The following is a 25476-nucleotide window of genomic DNA, read 5'->3' on the forward strand; positions in this document are numbered from 1 at the left end:
GGTGTTTGTTCTTTACTGGTTGACCTTTTCTGGGGGCAACAGGTCACACATCTTCCTGCTGTGATGGGACACTGTGGAATTTCACCCAATAGATATGGGAGTTTATCAAAATCGGATTTGTTTTCAAATTCTTTGTGGATCTGTGTAATCTGAGGGAAATATGTGTCTCTAATATGGTCATACATTTGGCAGGAGGTTAGGAAGTGCAGCTCAGTTTCCACCTCATTTTGTGGGCAGTGTGCTCATAGCCTGTCTTACCTTGAGAACCAGGTCTGCTTTCGGCAGCCTTTCTCAATAGCAAGGCTATGCTCACTGAGTCTGTACATAGTCAAAGCTTTCTTTCATTTTGGGTCAGTCACAGTTGTCAGGTATTCTGACACTGTATACTCTCTGTTTAGGGCCAAATAGCCTTCTACTTTGCTCTGTATTTTGGTTAATTATTTCCAATGTGTCAAGTAATTATCTTTTTGTTATCTCATGATTTGATTGGGTCTAATTGTGTTGCTGACTTGGGGCTCTGTGGGGTCTGTTTGTGTTTCTGAATAGAGCCCCAGGACCAGCTTGTTTAGAGGACTCTTCTCCAGGTTCATCTCTCTGTAGGTGATGGCTTTGTTATGGAAGGTTTGGGAATCGCTTCCTTTTAGGTGGTTGTAGAATTTAACGTCTCTTTTCTGGATTTTGATAATTAGTGGGTATCGGCCTAATTCTGCTCTGCATGCATTATTTGGTGTTATAAGTTGTACACAGAGGATATTTTTACAGAATTCTGCATGCAGAGTCTCAATTTGGTGTTTGTCCCATTTTGTGAGTTCTTGGTTGGTGAGCGGACCCCAGACCTCACAACCATAAAGGGCAATGGGTTCTATAACTGATTCAAGTATTTTTACCCAGATCCTAATTGGTATTTCAAATTTGATGTTCCTTTTGATGGCATAGAAGGCCCTTCTTGCCTTGTCTCTCAGATCGTTCACAGCTTTGTGGAAGTTACTTGTGGCGCTGATGTTTAGGCATATATAGTTTTTGTGTGCTCTAGGGAATTTGTATTCGTGGTCCTGGCAACTGGATCTTTTTTGGAACACCATTATTTTTGTCTTACTGAGATTTACTGTCAGGGCCCAGGTCTGAGAATCTGTGCAGAAGATCTAGGTGCTGCTGTAGGCCCTCCTTGGTTGGTGACAGAAGCACCAGATCATCAGCAAACTGTAGACATTTGACTGCTGCAGACTTCTACTGCCCTCACTGATTTGTTGATATATGTTAAAGAGGGTGGGGCTTAAGCTGCATCCATGTCTCAACCCCACGGCCCTGTGGAAATAATTTTGTTTCAAATTTTAATCACACGCTTGTTGTTTGTGTACGTGGACTTTATAATGTCAAATGTTTTTCCCCAACACCACTTTCCATCCAATTGTATAGCAGACCCTCATGCCAAAGTAAGTCAAAGCTTTTTTGAAATCAACAAAAAAGCACACCCTATTTGTCAATTAGGGTGTGCAGGGTGAATACGTGGTCTATCATACGGTAATTTGGTAAAAAGCCAATTTTGAGATTTGCTCAGTACATTGTTTTCGCTGAGCGAATGTACGAGTCTCATAATGATAATGCAGAGGATTTTTTCAAGGTTGGTGGTGACGCATATCCCCAGGTAGTTGTTGGGATCAATGTTGTCTCCACTTTTGTGGATTGGGGTGATCAGTCTTGGTTCCAAATATTGGGGAAAATGCCAGAGCTGAGGATGATGTTTAAGTATAGCCAATTGGAATTTGTGGTCTGTATATTTTTTATCATTTCATTTTGGATACCATCATCCCCACAGGATTTTTTGGGTTGGAAGGTTGCTATTTTGTCCTCTAGTTCATTCAAGGTAATTGGAGAATCCAGTGGGTTCTGGTAGTCTTTAATAGTTGATTCTAAGATTTGTATTTGATCATGTATACTGTATGTTTTTGCTGTTCGTTATAGAGCCAAAAAGATTGGAGAAGTGGTTTACCCATACATCTCCATTTTGGATAGATAATTCTTCGTGTTGTTTGTTTAGTGTTTTCCAATTTTCCCAGAAGTGGTTTGATTCTATGTATTCTTCAATTACATTGAGCTGATTTCTGACGTGCTGTTCCTTCTTTTTCCGTAGTGTATTTCTGTATTGTTTTAGTGATTCACCATAGTGAAGGCGTAGACTCAGGTTTTCTGGGTCTCTATGTTTTTGGTTGGACAGGTTTCTCAATTTCTTTCTTAGGTTTTTGCGTTCATCAAACCATTTTGTCATTTTTGTTAATTTTCTTAGGTTGTCTGCTTGCAATTATTAGATTTGATAGGGAAGCTGAGAGGTCAAATATACTGTTAAGATTTTCTACTGTCATGTTTACACCTTCGCTATTACAGTGAAACATTTTGTCCAGGAAATTGTCTAGAAGGTATTTCATTTGTTGTCTAATTGTTTCTTGGTAGATTTCCACACAATTTTCCTTCCATCAATAGCATTTCTTAATATTATTCCATTCCTTTGGCTTTGATGCCTCATTATTGAGTATTGCTCTGTTCAAGTTGAGTGTGATTTTGCTGTGGTCTGATAGGAGTGTCAGTGGGCTGACTGTGAACACTCTGAGAGACTCTGGGTTGAGGTCAGTGATAAAGTAGGCTACAGTACTACTGCAAAGAGATGAGCTATAGGTGTACCTACCATAGGAGTCCCCTCAAAGCCTACCATTGACTATGCACATACCCGGCATCCGACAGAGCTGCAGAAGTTGTGACCCGTTTTTGTTGGTTATGTTGTCGTTGTTGTGTCTAGGGGGGCATATGGGAGAGGGAATGCTTTCACCTCCAGGTAGGTGTTTGTCCTTCTGTGTGCTGAGGGTGTCAGGTTCTGGTATTTAGGTCCCTGAGTCTGGAAATTGTTTATCTCCCCCTCAAGGATGGAGAAGCTGGGATTCTATTGGGGGGGGATATAAACTCAGCAAAAAAAAGAAACGTCCCTTTTTCAGGACCCTGTCAAAGATAATTTGTAAAAATCCAAATAACTTCACAGATCTTCATTGTAAAGGGTTTAACCTCTATGGGCTAGGTGGGTTGCGTCCCACCTACTCAACAGCCAGTTGAATCCTGTGGCGCGTTATTCAAATCCTTAGAAATGCTATTACTTCAATTTTTAAAAAATATGACTATTTTACACCATTTTAAAGATAAGACTCTCGTTAATCTAACCACACTGTCCGATTTCAAAAAGGCTTTACAACAAAAGCAAAACATTAGATTATGTCAGCAGAGTACCGAGCCAGAAGTAATCAGACACCCATTTTTCAAGCTAGCATATAATGTCACATAAACCCAAACCACAGCTAAATGTAGCACTAACCTTTGATGATCTTCATCAGATGACAACCCTAGGACATTATGTTATACAATACATGCATGTTTTGTTCAATAAAGTTCATATTTATATCAAAAACCAGCTTTTTACATTAGCATGTGACTAGCATGTGACTAGCATTCCCACCGAACACTGCCGGTGAATTTACTAAATTACTCACGATAAACGTTCACAAAAAGCATAACAATTATTTTAAGAATTATAGATACAGAACTCCTCTATGCACTCGATATGTCCGATTTTAAAATAGCTTTTCGGTGAAAGCACATTTTGCAATATTCTCAGTAGATAGCCCGGCATCACAGGGTTAGCTATTTAGACACCCAGCAGGTTTAGCACTCATCAAAGTCAGATTTACTATAAGAAAAATGTTCTTACCTTTGTTGTCTTCGTCAGAATGCACTCCCAGGACTTCTACTTCAATAACAAATGTTGGTTTGGTCCAAAATAATCCATCGTTATATCCAAACAGCGGCGTTTTGTTCGTGCGTTCTAGACACTATCCTAAAGGCTAAATAAGGGTGACGAGCATGGCGCAATTCGTGACAAAAGAATTCTAAATATTCCATTACCGTACTTCGAAGCATGTCAACCGCTGTTTAAAATCAATTTTTATGCCATTTTTCTCATAAAAAAGCGATAATATTCCGACCGGGAATCTGCGTTTAGATAAACAGACAAAGGAAAACAAAGCATTCGGTCGAAGCGGGCACGCGCCTAAGCCCATAGTACTCTGAGTGGCCACTTGCCAAAAGCGATAAAGTGTTTCAGCCAGAGCCTGCCTCGATATCGTTCAACGTTTTCCCGGGCTCTGAGACCCTATGGAAGATGTAGGAAGTGTCACATTATTGCACAGATCCTGAGTCTTCAATAAAAAGAGCCAAGATGAAACACTACTTCTCAGACAGGCCACTTCCTGCTTGAAATCTTCTCAGGTTTTGGCCTGCCATAGGAGTTCTGTTATACTCACAGACACCATTCAAACAGTTTTAGAAAACACCCTAAAGTTTCTATCCAAAGCCAATAATTATATGCATATTCTAGTTACTGGGCAGGAGTAGTAACCAGATTAAATCGGGTACGTTTTTTAACCAGCCGTGTCAATACTGCCCCCTATCCCCAACAGGTTAAACATTGTTTCCCATGCTTGTTCAATGAAAACATGAACAATTAATGAACATGCACCTGTGGAAAGGTCGTTAAGACACTAACAGCTTACAGACGGTAGGCAATTAAGGTCACTGTTAGGAAAACTTAGGACACTAAAGAGGCCTTTCTACCGACTCTGAAAAACACCAAAAGAAAGATGCCCAGGGTCCCTGCTCATCTGCGTGAACGTGCCTTAGGCATGCTGCAAGGAGGCATGAGGACTGCAGATGTGGCCAGAGCGATAAATTGCAATGTCCGTACTGTGAGACGCCTAAGACAGCGCTACAAGGAGACAGGACGGACAGCTCATCGTCCTCGCAGTGGCAGACCACGTGTAACAACACCTGCACAGGATTGGTCATCCAAACAGGACTGTTAAAAGTGCTCTTCACTGACGAGTCGCGGTTTTGTCTCACCAGGGGTGATGGTCGGATTCGTGTTTGTCGTCGAAGGAATGATGAGCATTACACCGAAGCCTGTACTCTGGAGCGGGATCGATTTTGGAGGTGGAGTGTCTGTCATGGTCTGGGGTTGTGTGTCACAGCATCATCGGACTGAGCTTGTTGTCATTGCAGGCAATCTCAACGCTGTTTGTTACAGGGAAGACATCCTCCTCCCTCATGTGGTACCCTTCCTGCAGGCTCATCCTGACATGACTCTCCAGCATGACAATGCCACCAGCCATACTGCTCGTTCTGTGCGTGATTTCCTGCAAGACAGGAATGTCAGTGTTCTGCCATGGCCAGCGAAGAGCCCGGATCTCAATCCCATTGAGCACGTCTGGAACCTGTTGGACCGGAGGGTGAGGTCTAGGGCCATTCCCCCCTGAAATGTCTGGGAACTTGCAGGTGCCTTGGTGGAAGAGTGGGGTAACATCTCACAGCAAGAACTGGCAAATCTGGTGCAGTCAATGAGGAAGAGATGCACTGCAGTACTTAATGCAGCTGGTGGCCACACCAGATACTGACTGTTACTTTTTATTTTGACCCCCCCCCCCCCCCCTGTTCAATTTCTGTTAGTCACATGTCTGTGGAACTTGTTCAGTTTGTCTCAGTTGTTAAATCTTGTTATGTTCATACAAATATTTACACATGTTAAGTTTGCTGAAAATTAACGCAGTTGACAGTGAGAGGACGTTTCTTTTTTTGCTGAGTTTAGGTAGCACACATGACATTTTTGTCTGTTAAGATCATTTCCTTATTAATTTCCAGCCAGACATAAAATGTTCCGTTTTGACTAATTTAATGGAGTGGGTTAGGTGTGTTCTATACCAAATTAGCATACCCCCTTAGTCTCTTCCCTGTTTCACAAATGCTAGTTTGGTGGATGGGACTACCAGCTCTCTGTAACCTAGTGGGTCACCAGTGGGTCCATCTCCTTTATTCCATGTTTCTTGTAGGATGACAATGTCTGCATTTCCAATTTCTTTGATGAAGTCTAAGTTCCTTCTCTTTAGGCAAAAGGCAGATGACCTCAGACCTTGTATATTCCAGGATGAGATAGTAAAAGCTTTGTGTTCCATAGTTTCCAGTGTTGTTTTTCTAGGCCCGGACCATCACAGTAGGAGTGAGCAGAGCATGTTGAGCATTTGATACAGACCTCTTAGGTCGCAGGATGGGGCTTGGGTGGGTTATTAGTGGGTTTGGGCCTGTTGCTCTGCTCACGGCCTGGGCATATGTCCTGCTGTCATGTTGAGGTCCTTGCCTCAGGGGCGGGGGGCATGGGGTGGGCAGAAGGGGCATAGGTCTGATATGAGGGGCCCTATATAGGGTGTGGCTGGTGATACTGTGGTCTGGGTGTAGGTCCTCTTGGCGTGGGTTCTCTCTGTTTAGGTCCTTCACGAGGGGGTCTTACAGGTCTAGGAGGGTGTCTCGCTGGTCTGGGCAGGGTGTCCATTGCTCCTGTGAGGTGCTGGGGCTACGGTTGAGGGTGACGTCCTTCAGGGTCCTGGCAAAATTTGGGATTGCTGCCAGGGTGGAGTGGTGGGCCAGGTAGACATTAGGTTTTGAGCTGCAGTCGCGTGAAATGCTTGCATTCACCCGTTGTATGGTAGCAGAGTGAAAGTCTTTTCGTGGTAGCAGGGCGTTGGGGAAAGTGGAAGAAGCTTTTTCAATCACGCCTTTGAGTGCTGTGGCCACTCTTTCTTTCTGGGCCCTCAGGTAATTTGTGCCCGTGTGAATTAAGATGTGGCTGGGGGACCGTAGTCTGTCCTCTGACAACAGCTGCAGGGCATGCCTAGTGTTTGGGGACCAGAGTTTAGCCACTTTGTGTTTGGGGAAAAAGTTTCTCCTTTTTGAATGGATTTGCCATTTGAGTCAATGAGGAGCACAATCTCTGGCTCAGTGGATGTGGGGGGTTGTCAGGGGGGCTGTTAGGGGGTCTGTTGGGTTGGTGGGTCCTGTGTTGTCTGTCCCATTGTGGTCCGGGTCTGAGGTGGGCTTGTCTGGGGGAGTGTCCTGCTCTCTGTCACACCTCAGCTTTGTCACCGCCTCTTTAAGCTCTCTCAGACAGCCGTCCTTCTGCCCTCCGGGTCTTGTTGGGGGTGGAGGGTGTTGTACTGGTCTATTTCGTGGTTTGTTCTGTCTGGATTGTGAGGACTTAGCTCTCTGAGCTCCACCACGACTCTCTCCACCTCAGTGAATTTATCCTATCAATGATGGATGGGCAGTGCAGTTGTGGGACCTGGGTGTGTTCAGTGCTGCGGGGGTGACTATCCTCGTCTGTAGGACAGATTGAAGAGGTGTGATCAGACTCCCTCAGGATGGGGGAGTTGTCACAGAGAGAGAATATTTTCCTGCTGTGCTCTCTCTTTGATCCCGTAAAAGTCCTGCTGGAACTGTATGAGGATGCCCTGCACCATTACTGTCCCAGACTTCTACATGTTGACAAAGGTTGTTTCAATTTCCTCAATGTCTAGTATTCTGAGTTTCCATCCTGGGCCAATACCCTCTCTAATGACATAGAGGCAGTGTGCTCTTATAGCACTGTGCCATGCCTGGGGATGGTCTGGTTAATATAGCACTGTGCCATGCCAGGGTATGGTCTGGTTAATATAGCACTGTGTCATGCCAGGGGATGGTCTGGTTAATATAGCACTGTGTCATGCCAGGGGATGGTCTGGTTAATATAGCACTGTGTCATGCCAGGGGATGGTCTGGTTAATATAGCACTGTGCCATGCCAGGGGATGGTCTGGTTAATATAGCACTGTGCCATGCCAGGGGATGGTCTGGTTAATATAGCACTGTGCCATGCCAGGGGATGGTCTGGTTAATATAGCACTGTGCCATGCCAGGGTATGGTCTGTGTTAATATAGCACTGTGTCATGCCAGGGTATGGTATGGTTAATATAGCACTGTGTCATGCCAGGGTATGGTATGGTTAATATAGCACTGTGCCATGCCAGGGAATGGTATGGTTAATATAGCACTGTGCCATGCCAGGGGATGGTCTGGTTAATATAGCACTGTGTCATGCCAGGGAATGGTATGGTTAATATAGCACTGTGCCATGCCAGGGGATGGTCTGGTTAATATAGCACTGTGCCATGCCAGGGTATGGTCTGGTTAATATAGCATTGTGCCATGCCAGGGGATGGTCTGGTTAATATAGCACCATGCCAGGGGATGGTCAGGTTAATATAACACTGTGCCATGCCAGGGGATGGTCTGTGTTAATATAGCACTGTGCCATGCCAGGGGATGGTCTGGTTAATATAGCACTGTGCCATGCCAGGGGATGGTCTGGTTAATATAGCACTGTGCCATGCCAGGGGATGGTCTGGTTAATATAGCACTGTGCCAGGGGATGGTCTGGTTAATATAGCACTGTGCCATGCCAGGGGATGGTCTGGTTAATATAGCACTGTGCCATGCCAGGGGATGGTCTGGTTAATATAGCACTGTGCCATGCCAGGGGATGGTCTGGTTAATATAGCACTGTGCCATGCCAGGGGATGGTCTGTGTTAATATAGCACTGTGCCATGCCAGGGGATGGTCTGGTTAATATAGCACTGTGCCATGCCAGGGGATGGTCTGGTTAATATAGCACTGTGTCATGCCAGGGGATGGTCTGTGTTAATATAGCACTGTGCCATGCCAGGGGATGGTCTGGTTAATATAGCACTGTGCCATGCCAGGGGATGGTCTGGTTAATATAGCACTGTGCCATGCCAGGGGATGGTCTGGTTAATATAGCACTGTGCCATGCCAGGGGATGGTCTGGTTAATATAGCACTGTGTCATGCCAGGGTATGGTCTGGTTAATATAGCACTGTGCCATGCCAGGGTATGGTCTGGTTAATATAGCACTGTGCCATGCCAGGGGATGGTCTGGTTAATATAGCACTGTGCCATGCCAGGGGATGGTCTGTGTTAATATAGCACTGTGCCATGCCAGGGGATGGTCTGGTTAATATAGCACTGTGTCATGCCAGGGTATGGTCTGGTTAATATAGCACTGTGCCATGCCAGGGTATGGTCTGGTTAATATAGCACTGTGCCATGCCAGGGGATGGTCTGGTTAATATAGCACCGTGCCAGGGGATGGTCTGGTTAATATAGCACTGTGCCATGCCAGGGGATGGTCTGGTTAATATAGCACTGTGTCATGCCAGGGGATGGTCTGGTTAATATAGCACCATGCCAGGGGATGGTCTGGTTAATATAGCACTGTGCCAGGGGATGGTCTTTGTGGAAAATTAAGTTGCTTACATTCCCCTCTTCGTAGCAGTCAGCAAACAGTGTCTCTGGATTGTCCTTGAGGAGCTAGTTTTTGTACAGTGTTATTTTTAATATCCATGGTGAACTGTATTGTGAAACTCTTGAGCCCAACAATGGCAGGAGAGTTTTCACACATCTGACTTCACACTTCAGTGCTAGTTGAAGATGCCGCCAGGTCTGTTCTGTCCTAGCAGCTTGGTAGTGTAGTATACTTATTTACATAACAAAATGACCTACAGATAATTGTATTTCACTTTTTGGCTTCAGAAGTAGAATGCACATTTTCATATCAAAACGTTTGCTACAATTTTGCTACAACGTGTTATTGTCTCTCTTGTCTCTCCTCACTCTCTCTCTCTTGTCTCTCCTCACTCTCTCTCTCTTGTCTCTCCTCACTCTCTCTCTCTTGTCTCTCCTCACTCTCGTCTCTCCTCACTCTCTCTCTCTTGTCTCTCCTCACTCTCGTCTCTCCTCACTCTCTCTGTCTCTCTCTCTCGTCTCTCTGTCTCTCTCTCTTCTCTCCTCTCTCTCTCTGTCTCTCTCTTCTCTCCTCTCTCTCTCTCTGTCTCTCTCTCTTCTCTCCTCTCTCTCTCTCTCTCTCTGTCTCTCTTCTCTCCTCTCTCTCTCTCTCTCTCTCTGTCTCTCTCTCTTCTCTCCTCTCTCTCTCTCTCTGTCTCTCTCTCTTCTCTCCTCTCTCTCTCTCTCTCTCTTCTCTCCTCTCCCTCTCTCTCTCTGTCTCTCTCTTTTCTCTCCTCTCTCTCTCTCTCTCTCTCTCTCTCTCTCTCTCTCTTCTCTCCTCACTCTCTCTCTCTCTCTGTCTCTCTCTCTCTCTTCTCTCCTCACTCTCTCTCTCTGTCTCTCCTCTCTCGTCTCTCCTCTCTCCTCACTCTCTGTCTCTCCTCACTCTCTGTCTCTCCTCACTCTCTGTCTCTCCTCACTCTCTGTCTCTCCTCACTCTCTGTCTCTCCTCTCTCGTCTCTCCTCACTCTCTGTCTCTCCTCACTCTCTGTCTCTCCTCACTCTCTGTCTCTCCTCACTCTCTGTCTCTCCTCACTCTCTGTCTCTCCTCACTCTCTCTCTTCTCTCCTCACTCTCTCTGTCTCTCTCTCTCTGCTCTCTCTCTCTCTCTCTCTCGTCTCTGTCTCTGTCTCTGCTCGTCCTGTCTCTCCTCTCTCTGTCTCTCCTCACTCTCTGTCTCTCCTCACTCTCTGTCTCTCCTCACTCTCTCTCATCTCTCTCTCTCTGTCTCTCTTCACTCTCTCTCTCTCTGTCTCTCTCTCTCTCGTCTCTCCTCACTCTCTTGTCTCTGTCTCTCTGTGTCTCTCTCTCTCTGTCTCTGTCTCTGTCTCTGTCTCTGTCTCTCCTCACTCTCTTGTCTCTGTCTCTCTGTGTCTCTCTCTCTCTCTCTCTGTCTCTGTCTCTGTCTCTCTGTGCCTCTCTCTCTCTCTCTGTCTCTGTCTCTGTCTCTGTCTCTGTCTCTCCTCACTCTCTGTCTCTCCTCACTCTCTGTCTCTCCTCACTCTCTCTCTGTCTCTCCTCACTCTCTTGTCTCTGTCTCTCTGTGTCTGTCTCTCTGTCTCTCCTCCCCCCACCCTTTCTGACTGACAGTGTGCGGGGGAGGAGTATTGGGTGGACAGTCGTACGGTTTACATCGGTCACAAAGAACCCCCGCCGGCGGCCGAGGCCTACATCCCTCAGCGTTACCCCGACAACCGCATCGTCTCCTCCAAGGTGAGCAGGTGTCATGGCAACCAAGCCGTCAGCACAACAACCACGTCATCTAGCCCTGACAACCAAGCATGTTGTGCTCTTGTGACAGAATGTCATCTATGATTAGCAACCTCTTAATGTGGGTGACAACCATAAATATCTCTTACTGCTCAAGGTTCCTTAGACGTTTCTATGAGGAACTGTCATCGTTGATATCAATTTTGGATTAAATTGAGAAAGAAAAGACACACACTGGTATAAAGTATTATTCCCTCTCTCTAGAAAATATGTTGATAATGTGGGTGTGTGTCAGTGGAGGCTGGTGAGGGGAGGACGGCTCATGATAATATCTGGAACGGCGCAAATGGAACGGCATCAAACACCTGGAAACCATGTATTTGGTCCATTTGAGTTCATTCCTCTGATTCCGCTCCAGAGATTACCACAAGCCCGTCCTCCCCAATTAAGGTGCCACCAACCTCCTGTGGTGTGTGTTCTCTCTACCAGTACACCTTATGGAACTTCATCCCCAAGAACCTGTTTGAACAGTTCAGAAGAATCGCCAACTTCTACTTTCTGCTAATCTTCCTGGTCCAGGTGAGAATATGCCATCTCTCTGTTTGATCTGAACCCCAGGGCCGTTTTATCATACATATTGTACAGACTGGTGTTTCATATTATCACTTAAACACATAGGCTATGTGAAGTGAATGGGAGTTAATTGTTTGGCTCGGAATGGCTTATGGTCATGGTCCACGATGGATATGATATGAGCCTTCCTGTCCCGTCCAGTAGCTGGAGGAGATGATGAACGGTAAGAGGAGGAGACTGGTGATCCATCTCTGTACCATGGAGAACCTGAATGAAGGATAATCAGCTGGTTCTCTTCCTCTCTCCTCAGCTCATCATAGACACGCCCACCAGCCCTGTCACCAGTGGACTGCCTCTCTTCTTTGTCATCACTGTCACCGCCATTAAACAGGTAGGAGAGACAGACACATCCTCTGGTCATTGGTGTTGGTAAATGTAGGGAAGCCTTCCTCCACTGTGTTCCGGTAGTGACAGCAGCAGTGATGCATGAAGCACACCAGGCCTTATACAATCATTCATCTAAAACGTGACATGTTGTGTAGAGGCCATGGAAACAGGTCACCATGCGGACAGAACATACCACTAATTAGATAGCAGCGATGACCGTCTCTCTCTCTCTCTCTCTCTCTCTCTCTCTCTCTCGCTCTCTCTGTGTGTGTGTGTGCTCCATTTCTCTCTCTGTGTGTGTGTGCTCCATTTCTCTCTCTGTGTGTGTGCTCCATTTCCCTCTATGCGTGTGTGCTCCATTTCTCCCCACAATCCCTCATGCCCTTTCCTCCTTGTGTCTCTCAACCCCTCCTCCCTCCCCTTCTCTCCTCCAGGGTTATGAAGACTGGCTGAGACACAAGGCAGACTGCAGTATAAATGAGTGTCCCGTGGACATGGTGCAGCAGGGGATGGTGGTGAGGACACAGAGCTCCAAGCTACGGGTACAACTACACTATTAATGGGCCTTCTACTCTCCAGTCTACTACACATTATTATGACGCCTTTGGGCCTCATTGGCTGGTGTTTCTCTATTCTGACCAAGCATGCATGTGTTCATTCATGTTCAGATAGAGCCTTTAGCTGTACGAGCCTTTAGCTGTAATAGCTATAGTATGTGAGTATAATGGCTAGTATGTCTCTAACAACATGAACAGTGATTATTTTGTACACTGAATAATACCCGTCGTTATATAACCTTTGAACAGTTATATCATAGCCACGGCTATCATATTTGATCATATTGAAATAAAATCCATTCCTGAGACCTTTTTTAAGGCTGGTCTCCATGGGAACGTGCGTGCGTTTGTATGCAATGCCATAGCTAGCGTCCCAGAGAAGATCAACGTTCCCCCTACAGTACCATCCCAAACATTCCTGTTGTGATTACTCTGGTCCCATACAGGGAAAAGGATTTGCCTTTCCAGACAGAGATTAAATATCAATATGACTGATATGCCGGGTCGCTATTATCCTGTTATCTTCTGTGATGTCAGGCTGGACTAGGGTCAGAACAACTATATTACCATTGAATTAGGAATTAGAATGTAATAGGATTTGTATGGGTTTTACTGTAATATCTATAGTTCTATTTGAGTGTGCGTCGGCACGTGTTGCCATAGCCATGCCGTCCACTGAAACGTGTCCTGACTATGAAAGACATTCATCATCCACACACACATACAGTTGAAGTCGTAAGTTTACATACACTAAGGTTGGAGTCATTAAAACTCGTTTTTCAACCATTCCACAAATTTCTTGTTAACAAACTATAGTTTTGGCAAGTCGGATAGGACATCTACTTTGTGCATGACACAAGTAATTTCTCCAACAATTGTTTACAGACAGATTTTTTCACTTATAATTCACTGTATCACAATTCCAGTGGGTCAGAAGTTTACATACACTAAGTTGACTGTGCCTTTAAACAGCTTGGAAAATTCCAGAAAATGATGTCATGGCTTTAGAAGCTTCTGATAGGCTAATTGACATAATTTGAGTCAATTGGAGGTGTACCTGTGGATGTATTTCAAGGCCTACCTTCAAACCCAGTGCCTCTTTGCTTGACATCATGGGAAAATCAAAAGAAATTAGCCAAGACTTCAGAAAAAAATTGTAGACCTCCACAAGTCTGGTTCATCCTTGGGAGCAATTTCCAAATGCCTGAAGGTACCACATTCATCTGTACAAACAATAGTATGCAAGTATAAACACCATGGGACCACTCAGCCGTCATAACGCTCAGGAAGGAGACACGTTCTGTGTGCAAATCAATCACAGAACAACAGCAAAGGACCTTGTGAAGATGCTGGAGGAAACGGGTACAAAAGTATCTATATCCACAGTAAAACAAGTCCTATATCGACATGACCTGAAAGGCCACTCAGCAAGGAAGAAGCCACTGCTCCGAAACCTCCATAATAAAGCCAGACTACGGTTTGCAACTGCACATGGGGACAAAGATTGTACTTTTTGGAGAAATGTCCTCTGGTCTGATGAAACAACAATAGAACTGTTTGGCCATAATGACCATCGTTATGTTTGGAGGAAAAAGAGGGAGGCTTGCAAGCCAAATATTTTATTTTACCTTTATTTAGCTAGGCAAGTCAGTTAAGAACAAATTCTTATTTTCAGTGACGGCCTAGGAACAGTGGGTTAACTGCCTTGTTCAGGGGCAGAACGACAGAGTTTTACCTTGCCGGCTCGGGGATTCGATCTTGCAACCTTTCGGTTACTAGTCCAACGCTCTAACCACTAGCCTACCTGCCCCCCCTCCCCCAAAAAACACCATTCCAACCGTGAAGAACAGGGTAGCAGTATCATGTTGTGGGGGTGCTTTGCTGCAGGAGAGACTGGTGTACTTCACAAGATGAATGGCATCATAAGGCAGGAAAATTATGTGGATATATTGAAGCAACATCTCAAGTCAAGACATCAGTCAGGAAGTTACAGCTTGGTCGCAAATGGGTCTTCCAAATGGACAATGACCCCAAGCATACTTTCAAAGTTGTGGAAAATGGCTTAAGGACAACAAAGACAAGGTATTGGAGTGGCCATCACAAAGCCCTGACCTCAATCCCATAGATAATTTGTGGGCAGAACTGAGAAAGCCTGTACGAGCAAGGAGGTCTACAAACCTGACTCGGTTACACCAGCTCTGTCAGGAGGAATGGGCCAGAATTCACCCAATTTATTGTGGGAAGGTTGTGAAAGGCTACCCGAAATGTTTGACCCAAGTTAAACAATTTAAAGGCAATGCTACTCAATACTAATTGAGTGTATGTAAACGTCTGACCCACTGGGAATGTGATGAAAGAAATAAAAGTTGAAATAAATCATTCTCTCTATTATTATTCTGACATTTCACATTCTTAAAATGAAGTGGTGATCCTAACTGACCTAAGATAGGGAATTTTTACCAGGATTAAATGTCAGGCATTGTGAAACATCTTAGCCAACTACATTTAAACTCAGTTTATGTAAACTGTACATGCACATTCTACCGATGTTCCTCACCGATGGTCCCCTGACTCCCCCCACAGATCAAACAGAGTGGATTGTGGGGAAAAGAGGAATAGTAAAGAAGATATTAATCATAGCTATAGAGTGTGTATGTGCAGTGCAGTGGTGTGTACGGTCATCGTGGAGATGGGATTTATAGGCAGCTAAACTGCTCCACTTGCATAATCCCACTGTTACGCAACAACTCAATCCCCAGGAAAAAAGGAGTGGGAAAAAATCTGAAAGTGTGATTGTGCGCGAGGCATGTGTGTTTCCAGTAGGAGAACTGCTAATTATTTCTGGATCTGAAGCAGCACCTCTGTTTGTTTACAATGGCATGGGGGTTTATAATGGGCACATTTAAATGATATCCCATCCCCCAAATAGTGCAAACATTTTTAGCACCAGAGCCACCAGAGCCACTGTATGAGGAATATGGTAGTCCCAGGAGCGTAGGCACGAGTGAGCCTGGGTGGACCAGGCCCACCCACTGGGTAGTCTGGCTTGCCCACTGGGTAGTCTGGCTCACCCACTCAGATTGAGCAAAAAAACATTTATTAAAAGTGTTCCAAACGGGACATTATTTGTCTTTTTACCTAAACATGCAAACACCATCAGAATTCCTAGCAAGCAGTTAGTCAGATTGTATTAAATATAACAGAACAGATTAACTGGAATGACATTCACTCTCACGGGATGGGTTGCCAAAAATAACTAACTAAACCACAATCATTTTTCTTTTTCTCTGCACATTACAGGAAGTTAGCCACTCTAGCCCCCACACCAAAAACAAAGCCCTCCCACCAACGAATTTGGCATATATCACTGGGTAGTCCACTCCATTTAGATCAGGTCAACAGTAGTGAACAAGGGAATAGGGTGTGATTTTTGGACCCAGACTGTATTTCTTGAGACTAAACTGATGATGTGGTTGACCTGTCAGGTGGGGGACGTTGTCATGGTGAGGGAGGACGAGACGTTCCCCTGTGACCTCATCCTCCTTTCAACCAGCCGCGGTGACGGAACCTGCTACGTCACCACTACCAGCCTGGATGGAGAGTCTAGCCACAAGGTATGTCCACACACACACACACACACACACACACACACTGCTGGGATTCACCCCTGCATTTTTTCAGCATGCTCTCTGATCAGACCTGACTTCTCAGTGATTCATCTCTCTCCCCCCTACCTTGCTGTGTCAGACCTACTATGCTGTACCAGACACCATGGCCTTTAAGACCGAGCAGGAGGTGGACTCTCTACATGCGACTATTGAATGTGAACAACCGCAGCCTGACCTCTACAAGTGAGTGGCACTTGATGTGTGACACACACAGAATCATTGAGTGACCTGTTTGTTTGTTTGTTTGTTGAAAATGCCATACATGTTATTTTTCCCATTTAGATTTGTGGGGCGCATCAATATTTATAAGGAAAGAGAGGATTCCATAGCCAGGTAAGACCAGCATCCCCCTCTTTCATTCCTAAACAGCCTTTGAAAAGGGTATGTCTTTGCCATAGATAGTAAAACTTTTTCTTTTTGACTTTTTATCTTGTTCCTTTTCTGATTTTAGACCGCTGGGAGCTGAGAACCTTCTCCTCAGAGGAGCTACCCTGAAGAACACAGAACACATTTATGGTAACACACACACTGTTCTGTGTTTGAAGTTCTATCTATGGTTATATTTGCATGTGAGTCGGCACGTGTTGCAATAGCCATACCGTCCACCGAAACGTGTCCTACTGACTATGAAATACATTCTTCATACACACACACACTGTTCTGCGTCTGTAGTGATGGTAACCCCTGGTTGTTGTTCACTCAGCTGTAGCCATCTACACAGGCATGGACACCAAGATGGCGCTTAACTACCAGTCCAAATCCCAGAAACGCTCCGCTGTGGAAAAGTAAGATCTATTCCCATACCTTCCCCTCTCTGTGTCTGGTTGCTCTGGTGTGGCTAGACCTACCTGTCTGATGAAGGATAGCAGGAGTTGGAAACAGGAGCAGGAGTTGGAAACAGGAGCAGGAGTTGGAAACAGGAGCAGGAGTTGGAAACAGGAGCAGGAGTTGGAAACAGGAGCAGGAGTTGGAAACAGGAGCAGGAGTTGGAAACAGGAGCAGGAGTTGGAAACAGGAGCAGGAGTTGGAAACAGGAGCAGGAGTTGGAAACAGGAGCAGGAGTTGGAAACAGGAGCAGGAGTTGGAAACAGGAGCAGGAGTTGGAAACAGGAGCAGGAGTTGGAAACAGGAGCAGGAGTTGGAAACAGGAGCAGGAGTTGGAAACAGGAGCAGGAGTTGGAAACAGGAGCAGGAGTTGGAAACAGGAACAGGAGTTGGAAACAGGAGCAGGAGTTGGAAACAGGAGCAGGAGTTGGAAACAGGAGCAGGAGTTGGAAACAGGAGCAGGAGTTGGAAACAGGAGCAGGAGTTGGAAACAGGAGCAGGAGTTGGAAACAGGAGCAGGAGTTGGAAACAGGAGCAGGAGTTGGAAACAGGAGCAGGAGTTGGAAACAGGAGCAGGAGTTGGAAACAGGAGCAGGAGTTGGAAACAGGAGTTGGAAACAGGAGTTGGAAACAGGAGCAGGAGTTGGAAGCAGGAGTTGGAAACAGGAGCAGGAGTTGGAAGCAGGAGTTGGAAACAGGAGCAGGAGTTGGAAGCAGGAGTTGGAAACAGGAGCAGGAGTTGGAAACAGGAGTAGGAATAGTAGACTCTGTTATTACATAAAGTCTGCATAATTCTATTTGATCTCGTTCAAGCTGTGTGTGTGTGTGTGTGACGCTCTATTGACAATTCTTTTACATCCAGTTCTGGAGAATCAATCTGTGTTTATCTCCTCTAAACTTCTCCTCCCTCCCTCTGTCTCCCTCCAGGTCCATGAATGCGTTCCTAGTCGTGTATCTGTGTATCCTGATCAGTAAAGCGGTCATTAACACGGTTCTGAAGTACGCGTGGCAGTGGTCTGCTGACCGCGATGAACCCTGGTACAACCACAGGACCGAGGTCGACAGAGAACGCCATGTGGTTAGTCCCCCAAACCACTACACTACCCACAAAGCACGCTGTCATAGCAAAATGATTCATCAGGTCACTCCCTGTTTAACGTTCACTGATTCTGATAAAGCTTCTCGTTCTCTGTCTCTAACCATCCTTTCTTTCTCGTTCTCTCTCCCCTTCCCTCTCTTCCTACATCCTCCTCCTCCCTGCCTCTACCCCTCCCTCCATCTTCTCCTCTCTCTCTCTCAGGTGATCAGGGCGTTCACAGACTTCCTGGCCTTCATGGTGTTGTTTAACTACATCATCCCAGTCTCCATGTACGTTACCGTGGAGATGCAGAAGTTCCTGGGTTCTTACTTCATAGCCTGGGACAAGGATATGTATGATGAGGAGCTGGGGGTGGGGGCTCAGGTCAACACATCTGACCTCAACGAAGAGCTAGGACAGGTACACACACTCGCATATCTTCTGAACATCTAGATATACTAGACTCACTTGTGTCCACACACACGCACACACACATTTTATACTGCACGTATAGTACACAAACACACACATACGTATACTACACACACTCCAAAAACTGAGTTTAGGGCTTGTATCCACAAAGCATCTCAGAAAATATCTTTGAAATCCTGTTTTTAAGACAAAAAAAAAAAAACTCAGAGCTCCCAGCTTTTAGGACGATGGTAAAACAGGAGTAAAATCAACTCAGAAAAGTTTCTCTCAGCTGGTAGTCACGACAGTTTGAGCTACCGCAAAGGAAAGATACTGATGATCCTCATTGACATTGTTGCAAATGACGGGGAATAACCAATCATGAGGAGGCATGGCCAGGTGTAAACTCTATACCACGCTTCAGACAACCACAGTGAATGTGACTGTACATCCTAATGTTGCAATGGTCAAATGTTTAATATCCGTTCTCCTGACATGATCAGTTCTCTTAATTGTCGCCTAATAAGCTTTTGTTTTTACCAATTCTGATGGTTGTTAAAATGAGAATTTTGACAATATTACCGTTATATCAACACACTCGTCACTCCCGTTTAACAACTCTAAATCCCTTTGGCACAGTCAGCCCCAAGCCACTCACCGGTAATGTTGCATACAATGTTTGAAAGGTCTGTCATTTTCATCAAAGACAATCAAAGTTAACATAAGCCCTAGATGTCTTCAATTACCCAATTTATAGGTATGCCTAATTTAGGCTTCTTTTTTAACGTGATATTGCACTCCAAAGGGATAACTTGAAATAACAGCATAATGTAGTTAGTTAAATAATTGAAAGGAAAACATATGAAATAGGTCTTATGTGAAATCATTGTCAAAGGCACAAGTGATGCTGTTTCATGTAGGTCTAGATTATTTGTGGATTGATTCTTTAGAATTATCAAAACATTCTTTCAACAACTCCAAAGCAATTGCATGTGGTGCAGGAACCACTGACTCACTGTATGTTTCCATTATCAAGACACCTGCTGGTAACTCTTAACTGGTTAGGACAGCTCATGAAGTCTCCTAAATATCTGTCGACTCTGTGTGACTATTATGAATAAAGGGGCTTCATGCATAGCTTTTGTTTTTTCCCGTAGAAGTAAAATGTCTCTTTTTCTCACGACGTATGACCAATTTTCTACTCTGAGACGCTTTGTGGATACTGGCCCAGGTCAGCATCTAAAGATAACTTCTGCTTCTGTGTGTGTGTGCAGGTAGAGTACGTGTTTACTGATAAGACGGGGACGTTAACAGAGAACAACATGGAGTTCATAGAATGCTGTGTGGACGGACACGTCTATATCCCCCACGCCATCTGTAATGGACAGATCCTCAGTGCTGCTTCCAGCATAGACATGATCGACTCTTCGCCTGGAGGATACCGCAGGGTAAGACACAGTGTGTACCAGTGTGTACCAGTGTGTACCAGTGTGTACCAGTGTGTACCAGTGTGTACCAGTGTGTGTACCAGTGTGTCTGTGTTCCTATGTGTCTAGGAGCATGAGGACCTGTTCTTCCGGGCTCTGTGTCTGTGCCACACGGTGCAGGTGAAGGAGGAGGAGACAGTGGATAGCATCAAGAGAGGGATCCACCTGGGAAAGCCCACCTCCTTCTACATATCATCCTCTCCTGATGAGGTGGCTCTGGTGGAGGGCATGAAGAGGTAACACACACACCAGTGGCAGTCGGTGCCGTTTAAGATGAGGGAGGATATTGAGTGACTGTCATTCGTATGCCATTCACCCAGTTCAATGTAACATCGCTAGGTTTAGGCTACTAGATAATACTCTAATGTTCACTGTACCCATCATGAGGTTGCTATAGTGAGGGGAAAAAAGTATTTGATCCCCTGCTGATTTTGTACGTTTGCCCACTGACAAAGAAATGATCAGTCTATAATTTTAATGGTAGGTTTATTTGAACAGTGAGAGACAGAATAACAACAAAAAAATCCAGAAAAACGCATGTCAAAAATGTTATAAAATGATTAGCATTTTAATGAGGGAAATAAGTATTTGACCCCTCTGCAAAACATGACTTAGTACTTGGTGGTAAAACCCATGTTGGCAATCACAGAGGTCAGACGTTTCTTGTAGTTGGCCACCAGGTTTGCACACATCTCAGGAGGGATTTTGTCCCACTCCTTTTTGCAGATCTTCTCCAAGTCATTAAGGTTTCGAGGCTGACGTTTGGCAACTCGAACCTTCAGCTCCATCCACAGATTGTCTATGGGATTATGGTCTGGAGACTGGCTAGGCCACTCCAGGACCTTAATGTGCTTCTTCTTGAGCCACTCCTTTGTTGCCTTGGCCATGTGTTTTGGGTCATTGTCATGCTGGAATACCCATCCACGACCCATTTTCAATGCCCTGGCTGAGGGAAGGAGGTTCTCACCCAAGATTTGACGGTACATGGCCCCGTCCATCGTCCCTTTGATGCGGTGAAGTTGTCCTGTCCCCTTAGCAGAAAAACACCCCCAAAGCATAATGTTTCCACCTCCATGTTTGATGGTGGGGATGGTGTTCTTGAGGTCATAAGCAGCATTCCTCCTCCTCCAAACACGGCGAGTTGAGTTGATGCCAAAGAGCTCCATTTTGGTCTCATCTTACCACAACACTTTCGCCCAGTTGTCCTCTGAATCATTCAGATGTTCATTGGCAAACGTCAGACGGGCATGTATATGTGCTTTCTTGAGCAGGGGGACCTTGCGGGCGCTGCAGGATTTCAGTCCTTTACGGAGTAGTGTGTTACCAATTGTTTTCTTGGTGACTATGGTCCCAGCTGCCTTGAGATCATTGACAAGATACCCCCGTGTAGTTCTGGGCTGATTCCTCACCGTTCTCATGATCATTGCAACTCCACGAGGTGAGATCTTGCATGGAGCCCCAGGCCGAGGGAGATTGACAGTTCTTTTGTGTTTCTTCCATTTGCGAATAATCGCACCAACTGTTGTCACCTTCTCACCAAGCTGCTTGGCGATGGTCTTGTAGCCCATTCCAGCCTTGTGTAGGTCTACAATCTTGTCCCTGACATCCTTGGAGAGCTCTTTGGTCTTGGCCATGGTGTAGAGTTTGGAATCTGATTGATTGATTGCTTCTGTGGACAGGTGTCTTTTATACAGGTAACAAACTGAGATTAGGAGCACTCCCTTTAACCTCTATGGGCTAGGTGGGACGCTAGCGTCCCCCCCGTGGTGCACTCCATCAAGAGCAGGTGCATTTCAAGAGCGGCAAATTTGAATCCAAATAAATGTCAAAATTCAAATTTTTCAAACATACAACTATTTTACACCCTTTGAAAGATAAACATCTCCTTAATCTAACCACGTTTTACGATTTCAAAAAGGTTTTACGGCGAAAGCATAAATTTAGAGTATGTTAGGACAGTACATTTACAAGAGTTGTGTGTAATGTTTTGTCAATTCAAAGACAGGGTCACCAAAACCATAAAACCAGCTAAAATGATGCACTAACCTTTTACAATCTCCATCAGATGACACTCCTAGGACATTATGTTAGACAATGCATGCATTTTTAGTTCTATCAAGTTCATATTTATATCCAAAAACAGCGTTTTACTATGGCATTGATGTTGAGGAAATCGTTTCCCTCCAATAACCGGCAGTCAAGTCAACACCACAAATTAAATAATTAAAATTAGAAAACATTGGTAAAATATTATATTGTCATTTAAAGAATTATAGATTTACATCTCTTGAACGCAATCAACTTGCCAGATTTAAAAATAACCTTACTGGGAAATCACACTTTGCAATAATCTGAGCACTGCGCCCAGAAAAATACGCGTTACGATACAGACTAGACGTCATGTTGGGGAGATCTAAAATCGAAAATACTATGTAAATAATCCATTACCTTTGATTCTCTTCATCAGATGTCACTTCCAGGTATCACAGGTCCATAACGAATGTAGTTTTGTTCAAAAAAGCTCATCATTTATGTCCAAAAATCTCCGTCTTGTTAGCACATGATCTAAGCCAGCCGGACTTCTCGTCATGAACGAGGGGAAAAAATATATTTACGTTCGTTCAAACATGTCAAACGTTGTATAGCATAAATCATTAGGGCCTTTTTTAACCAGAACATGAATAATATTCAAGGTGGACGAATGCATACTCTTTTATAACGTATTGGAACGAGGGTACCCAACATGAACTCGCGCGCCAGGTGTCTAATGGGCCATCATCGTTCCATGGCTCTTGTTCGGTCAGATCTCCCTCCAGAAGACTCAAAACACTTTGTAAAGGCTGGTGACATCTAGTGGAAGCAATAGGAAGTGCCAAAATATTCCTCAGCCCCTGTGTTTTTCAATGGGATAGGTTTAAAGGTAATACAACACATCAGGTATCCACTTCCTGTCAGAAAATGTCTCAGGGTTTTGCCTGCCAAATGAGTTCTGTTATACTCACAGACACCATTCAAACAGTTTTAGAAACTTTAGAGTGTTTTCTATCCATATATAATAAGTATATGCATATTCTAGTTACTGGGTAGGATTAGTAACCAGATTAAATCGGGTACATTTTTTTTATCCAGCCGTGCAAATACTGCCCCCTAGCCCTAACAGGTTAAGAGTATGCTCCTAATCTCAGCTCGTTACCTGTATAAAAGACACCTGGGAGCCAGAAATCTTTCTGATTGAGAGGGGGTCAAATACTTATTTCCCTCATTAAAATGCAAATCAATTTATAACATTTTTGACATGCGTTTTTCTGGATTTTTTTGTTGTTATTCTGTCTCTCACTGTTCAAATAAACCTACCATTAAAATTATAGGCTGATCATTTCTTTGTCAGTGGGCAAACATACAAAATCAGCAGGGGATCAAATACTTTTTTCCCTCACTGTATAACCTAGACTATGAATGAATGTTTACAACGTTGGGCCATAGGTCGAGATGATAATTTTGAGTGCATCTAGCTTATCTAGGGTGGAATCATTAGTCCAACAGTTGCAAATAAGAGTTTTTATTGGACAAATGCAGGTATGTTTATCCCCGTTTCTTTTCATTTAAGAATTTTTTTTCAAGAGAATCGGTGGAATGAATACACCCCTGATCACATGCAAACAGTTCAGTTTCATAGCAGTCACATACAAACAGCATCATCACTTTGCTTGTTGTACAGTGTATATATAATTCCTTCTTGCAACTATCTATGCGCTCTCCTCTCATCTTTTCCCTTCACTTGTGGATTTCAGTGCACAACACAGCTGTCTGGGACCAGGCGAAAAAACCTTTCCAAGCCAAACCTTCATATCATGACCGCTAACCACTACACACAGCCTACATCGTTGTCACGTCATAGTCTACGAGAACTAACACATTAGTAAACCCACTACGTTCATGCAGTATAGTGTACAGTCAGAAAGCAGTTTAGCAGTTACACCGGCGGACCCCAGTGGTATTGGGTGGTCCTTTGCATGGGGTGATGTAAGTTTCCTTTAACAATCAGTCTTCCAGATAGATGATAGATGACATGACTAAGTATAAAACTCTTTAGTAATAAAATGCAATTGCATTTTCACATACAGAATACCTCAGTAGTCTATAGTAAAGATCTGTGTGGTGAAACAGGAGACAAAGCTTATTATACTAGTGGGTGTGACAACCTACCATCAATCATACCTTTAACATTGTTGCATTAGATTAGATGCAGAGTATCTAAGATGAGAAAAGCATGTCTAGACTGTGGTTTCTCACTCTGCTATCTCGGCCTTGAGCCTGTGTGGCTATCAGCAGGTGCAGACAATTCTCAGCCTGCGAACTAAAGCAGTACATCTCCATTTACCCAGTACTTTTCCATCATTGAGCATTGCAAGCATACAAAGGTTATCACATATATAGACAGTAATCATGGCATTGGTGTATTCTCACACCCGACCCCCAGGGTAACCCCCAAAAGTGGCAATACATTTATAAAAGCTTAACTTGGAAATGTTCCAGTGTTGGATAGCTATAGCCAGCTAGCTAACATAGCATCCCTCTCTGTTTGAGCCAGGTGTTTGTGTAGGCTAAACTAGCTAGCTGCATTTGCTAGCTAAATGAACAAAAAAAATACAACCAAATGTCTCTTGCTTCTCCTTAATTTCGGAAGAAATTAATTTGTTCAAAACTGTTCAACTATTGTCTTTCTCTCTTTGAGTCAACTACTCACCACATTTTATGCACTGTAATGCTAGCTAGCTGCAGCTTTCAGTTCTAGATTCATTCTCTGATCCTTTGATTGGGTGGACAACATGTCAGTTCATGTTGGAAGAGCTCTGATAGGTTGGAGGACGTCCTCCGGACATTGTCATAATTACTGTGTAAGTCTATGGAAGGGAGGAAAGGGAACCATGAGCCTCCTAGGTTTTGTATTGAAGCCAATGTACTCTGAGGAGGACAGAAGCTAGCAGTCCTCCAGCTACACCATGGTGCTAACCTACAGAGTGTAGACTTTCATTGCAAAACAGTGTTTTTTAATCAATTATTTGGTGACGTAAATATATTTAGTATAGTTTTATCTAAAAAGGATAAGGACACACTGTACACACGCACTTAGTCATGCTCTTTCTATCTCACACATGTAAGAACACATGCTCACATTTACAACTCCATGGTCTCTGGTCATGGTGGTGGGTCTGTTTAGGGTGCAGCTGATCACGTTATTGTACTGGACTCTGTCATAGCGGCCCTGTTGTAGCGACCTCGATGCTGAACTGGATGGGTGTCTACTGTCAAACTGATATACACTACCAGTCAAAAGTTTGGACACACCTACTCATTCCAGGGTTTTTCTTTATTTTTACTATTGTCTACGTTGTAGAAAATAGTGAATACATCAAAACTATGAAATAACACATATGGAATCATGTAGTAACCAAAAAAGTGTTAAACACATCGAAATATGATTTATATTTGAGAATCTTCAAAGTAGCCACCCTCAGCT

General features: G+C 44.3%; 1 protein-coding gene across 4 annotated transcripts in view; it reads left to right on the plus strand.

Annotated features, from left to right (window-relative positions):
• The window catches only part of LOC106582021 (phospholipid-transporting ATPase IH), a 74593-nt gene that overhangs the window by 16651 nt on the left and 32466 nt on the right, over positions 1-25476 (plus strand). For all 4 annotated transcript variants that reach the window (XM_014164680.3, XM_082967069.1, XM_014164683.3 and 1 more), the window contains exons 2-14: positions 10850-10972; positions 11459-11548; positions 11853-11933; positions 12364-12471; positions 15972-16100; positions 16234-16337; positions 16437-16487; positions 16606-16670; positions 16858-16939; positions 17907-18057; positions 18280-18477; positions 19743-19916; positions 20025-20191. In XM_014164680.3, the coding sequence (XP_014020155.1) occupies positions 10850-10972; positions 11459-11548; positions 11853-11933; positions 12364-12471; positions 15972-16100; positions 16234-16337; positions 16437-16487; positions 16606-16670; positions 16858-16939; positions 17907-18057; positions 18280-18477; positions 19743-19916; positions 20025-20191 (1523 nt within the window). The remainder of the gene's footprint in view (positions 1-10849; positions 10973-11458; positions 11549-11852; positions 11934-12363; positions 12472-15971; positions 16101-16233; positions 16338-16436; positions 16488-16605; positions 16671-16857; positions 16940-17906; positions 18058-18279; positions 18478-19742; positions 19917-20024; positions 20192-25476) is intronic.

This window comes from Salmo salar, chromosome 21 (assembly GCF_965601325.2).
Source record: "Salmo salar chromosome 21, fSalSal1, whole genome shotgun sequence".
Taxonomy (NCBI): domain Eukaryota; kingdom Metazoa; phylum Chordata; class Actinopteri; order Salmoniformes; family Salmonidae; genus Salmo; species Salmo salar.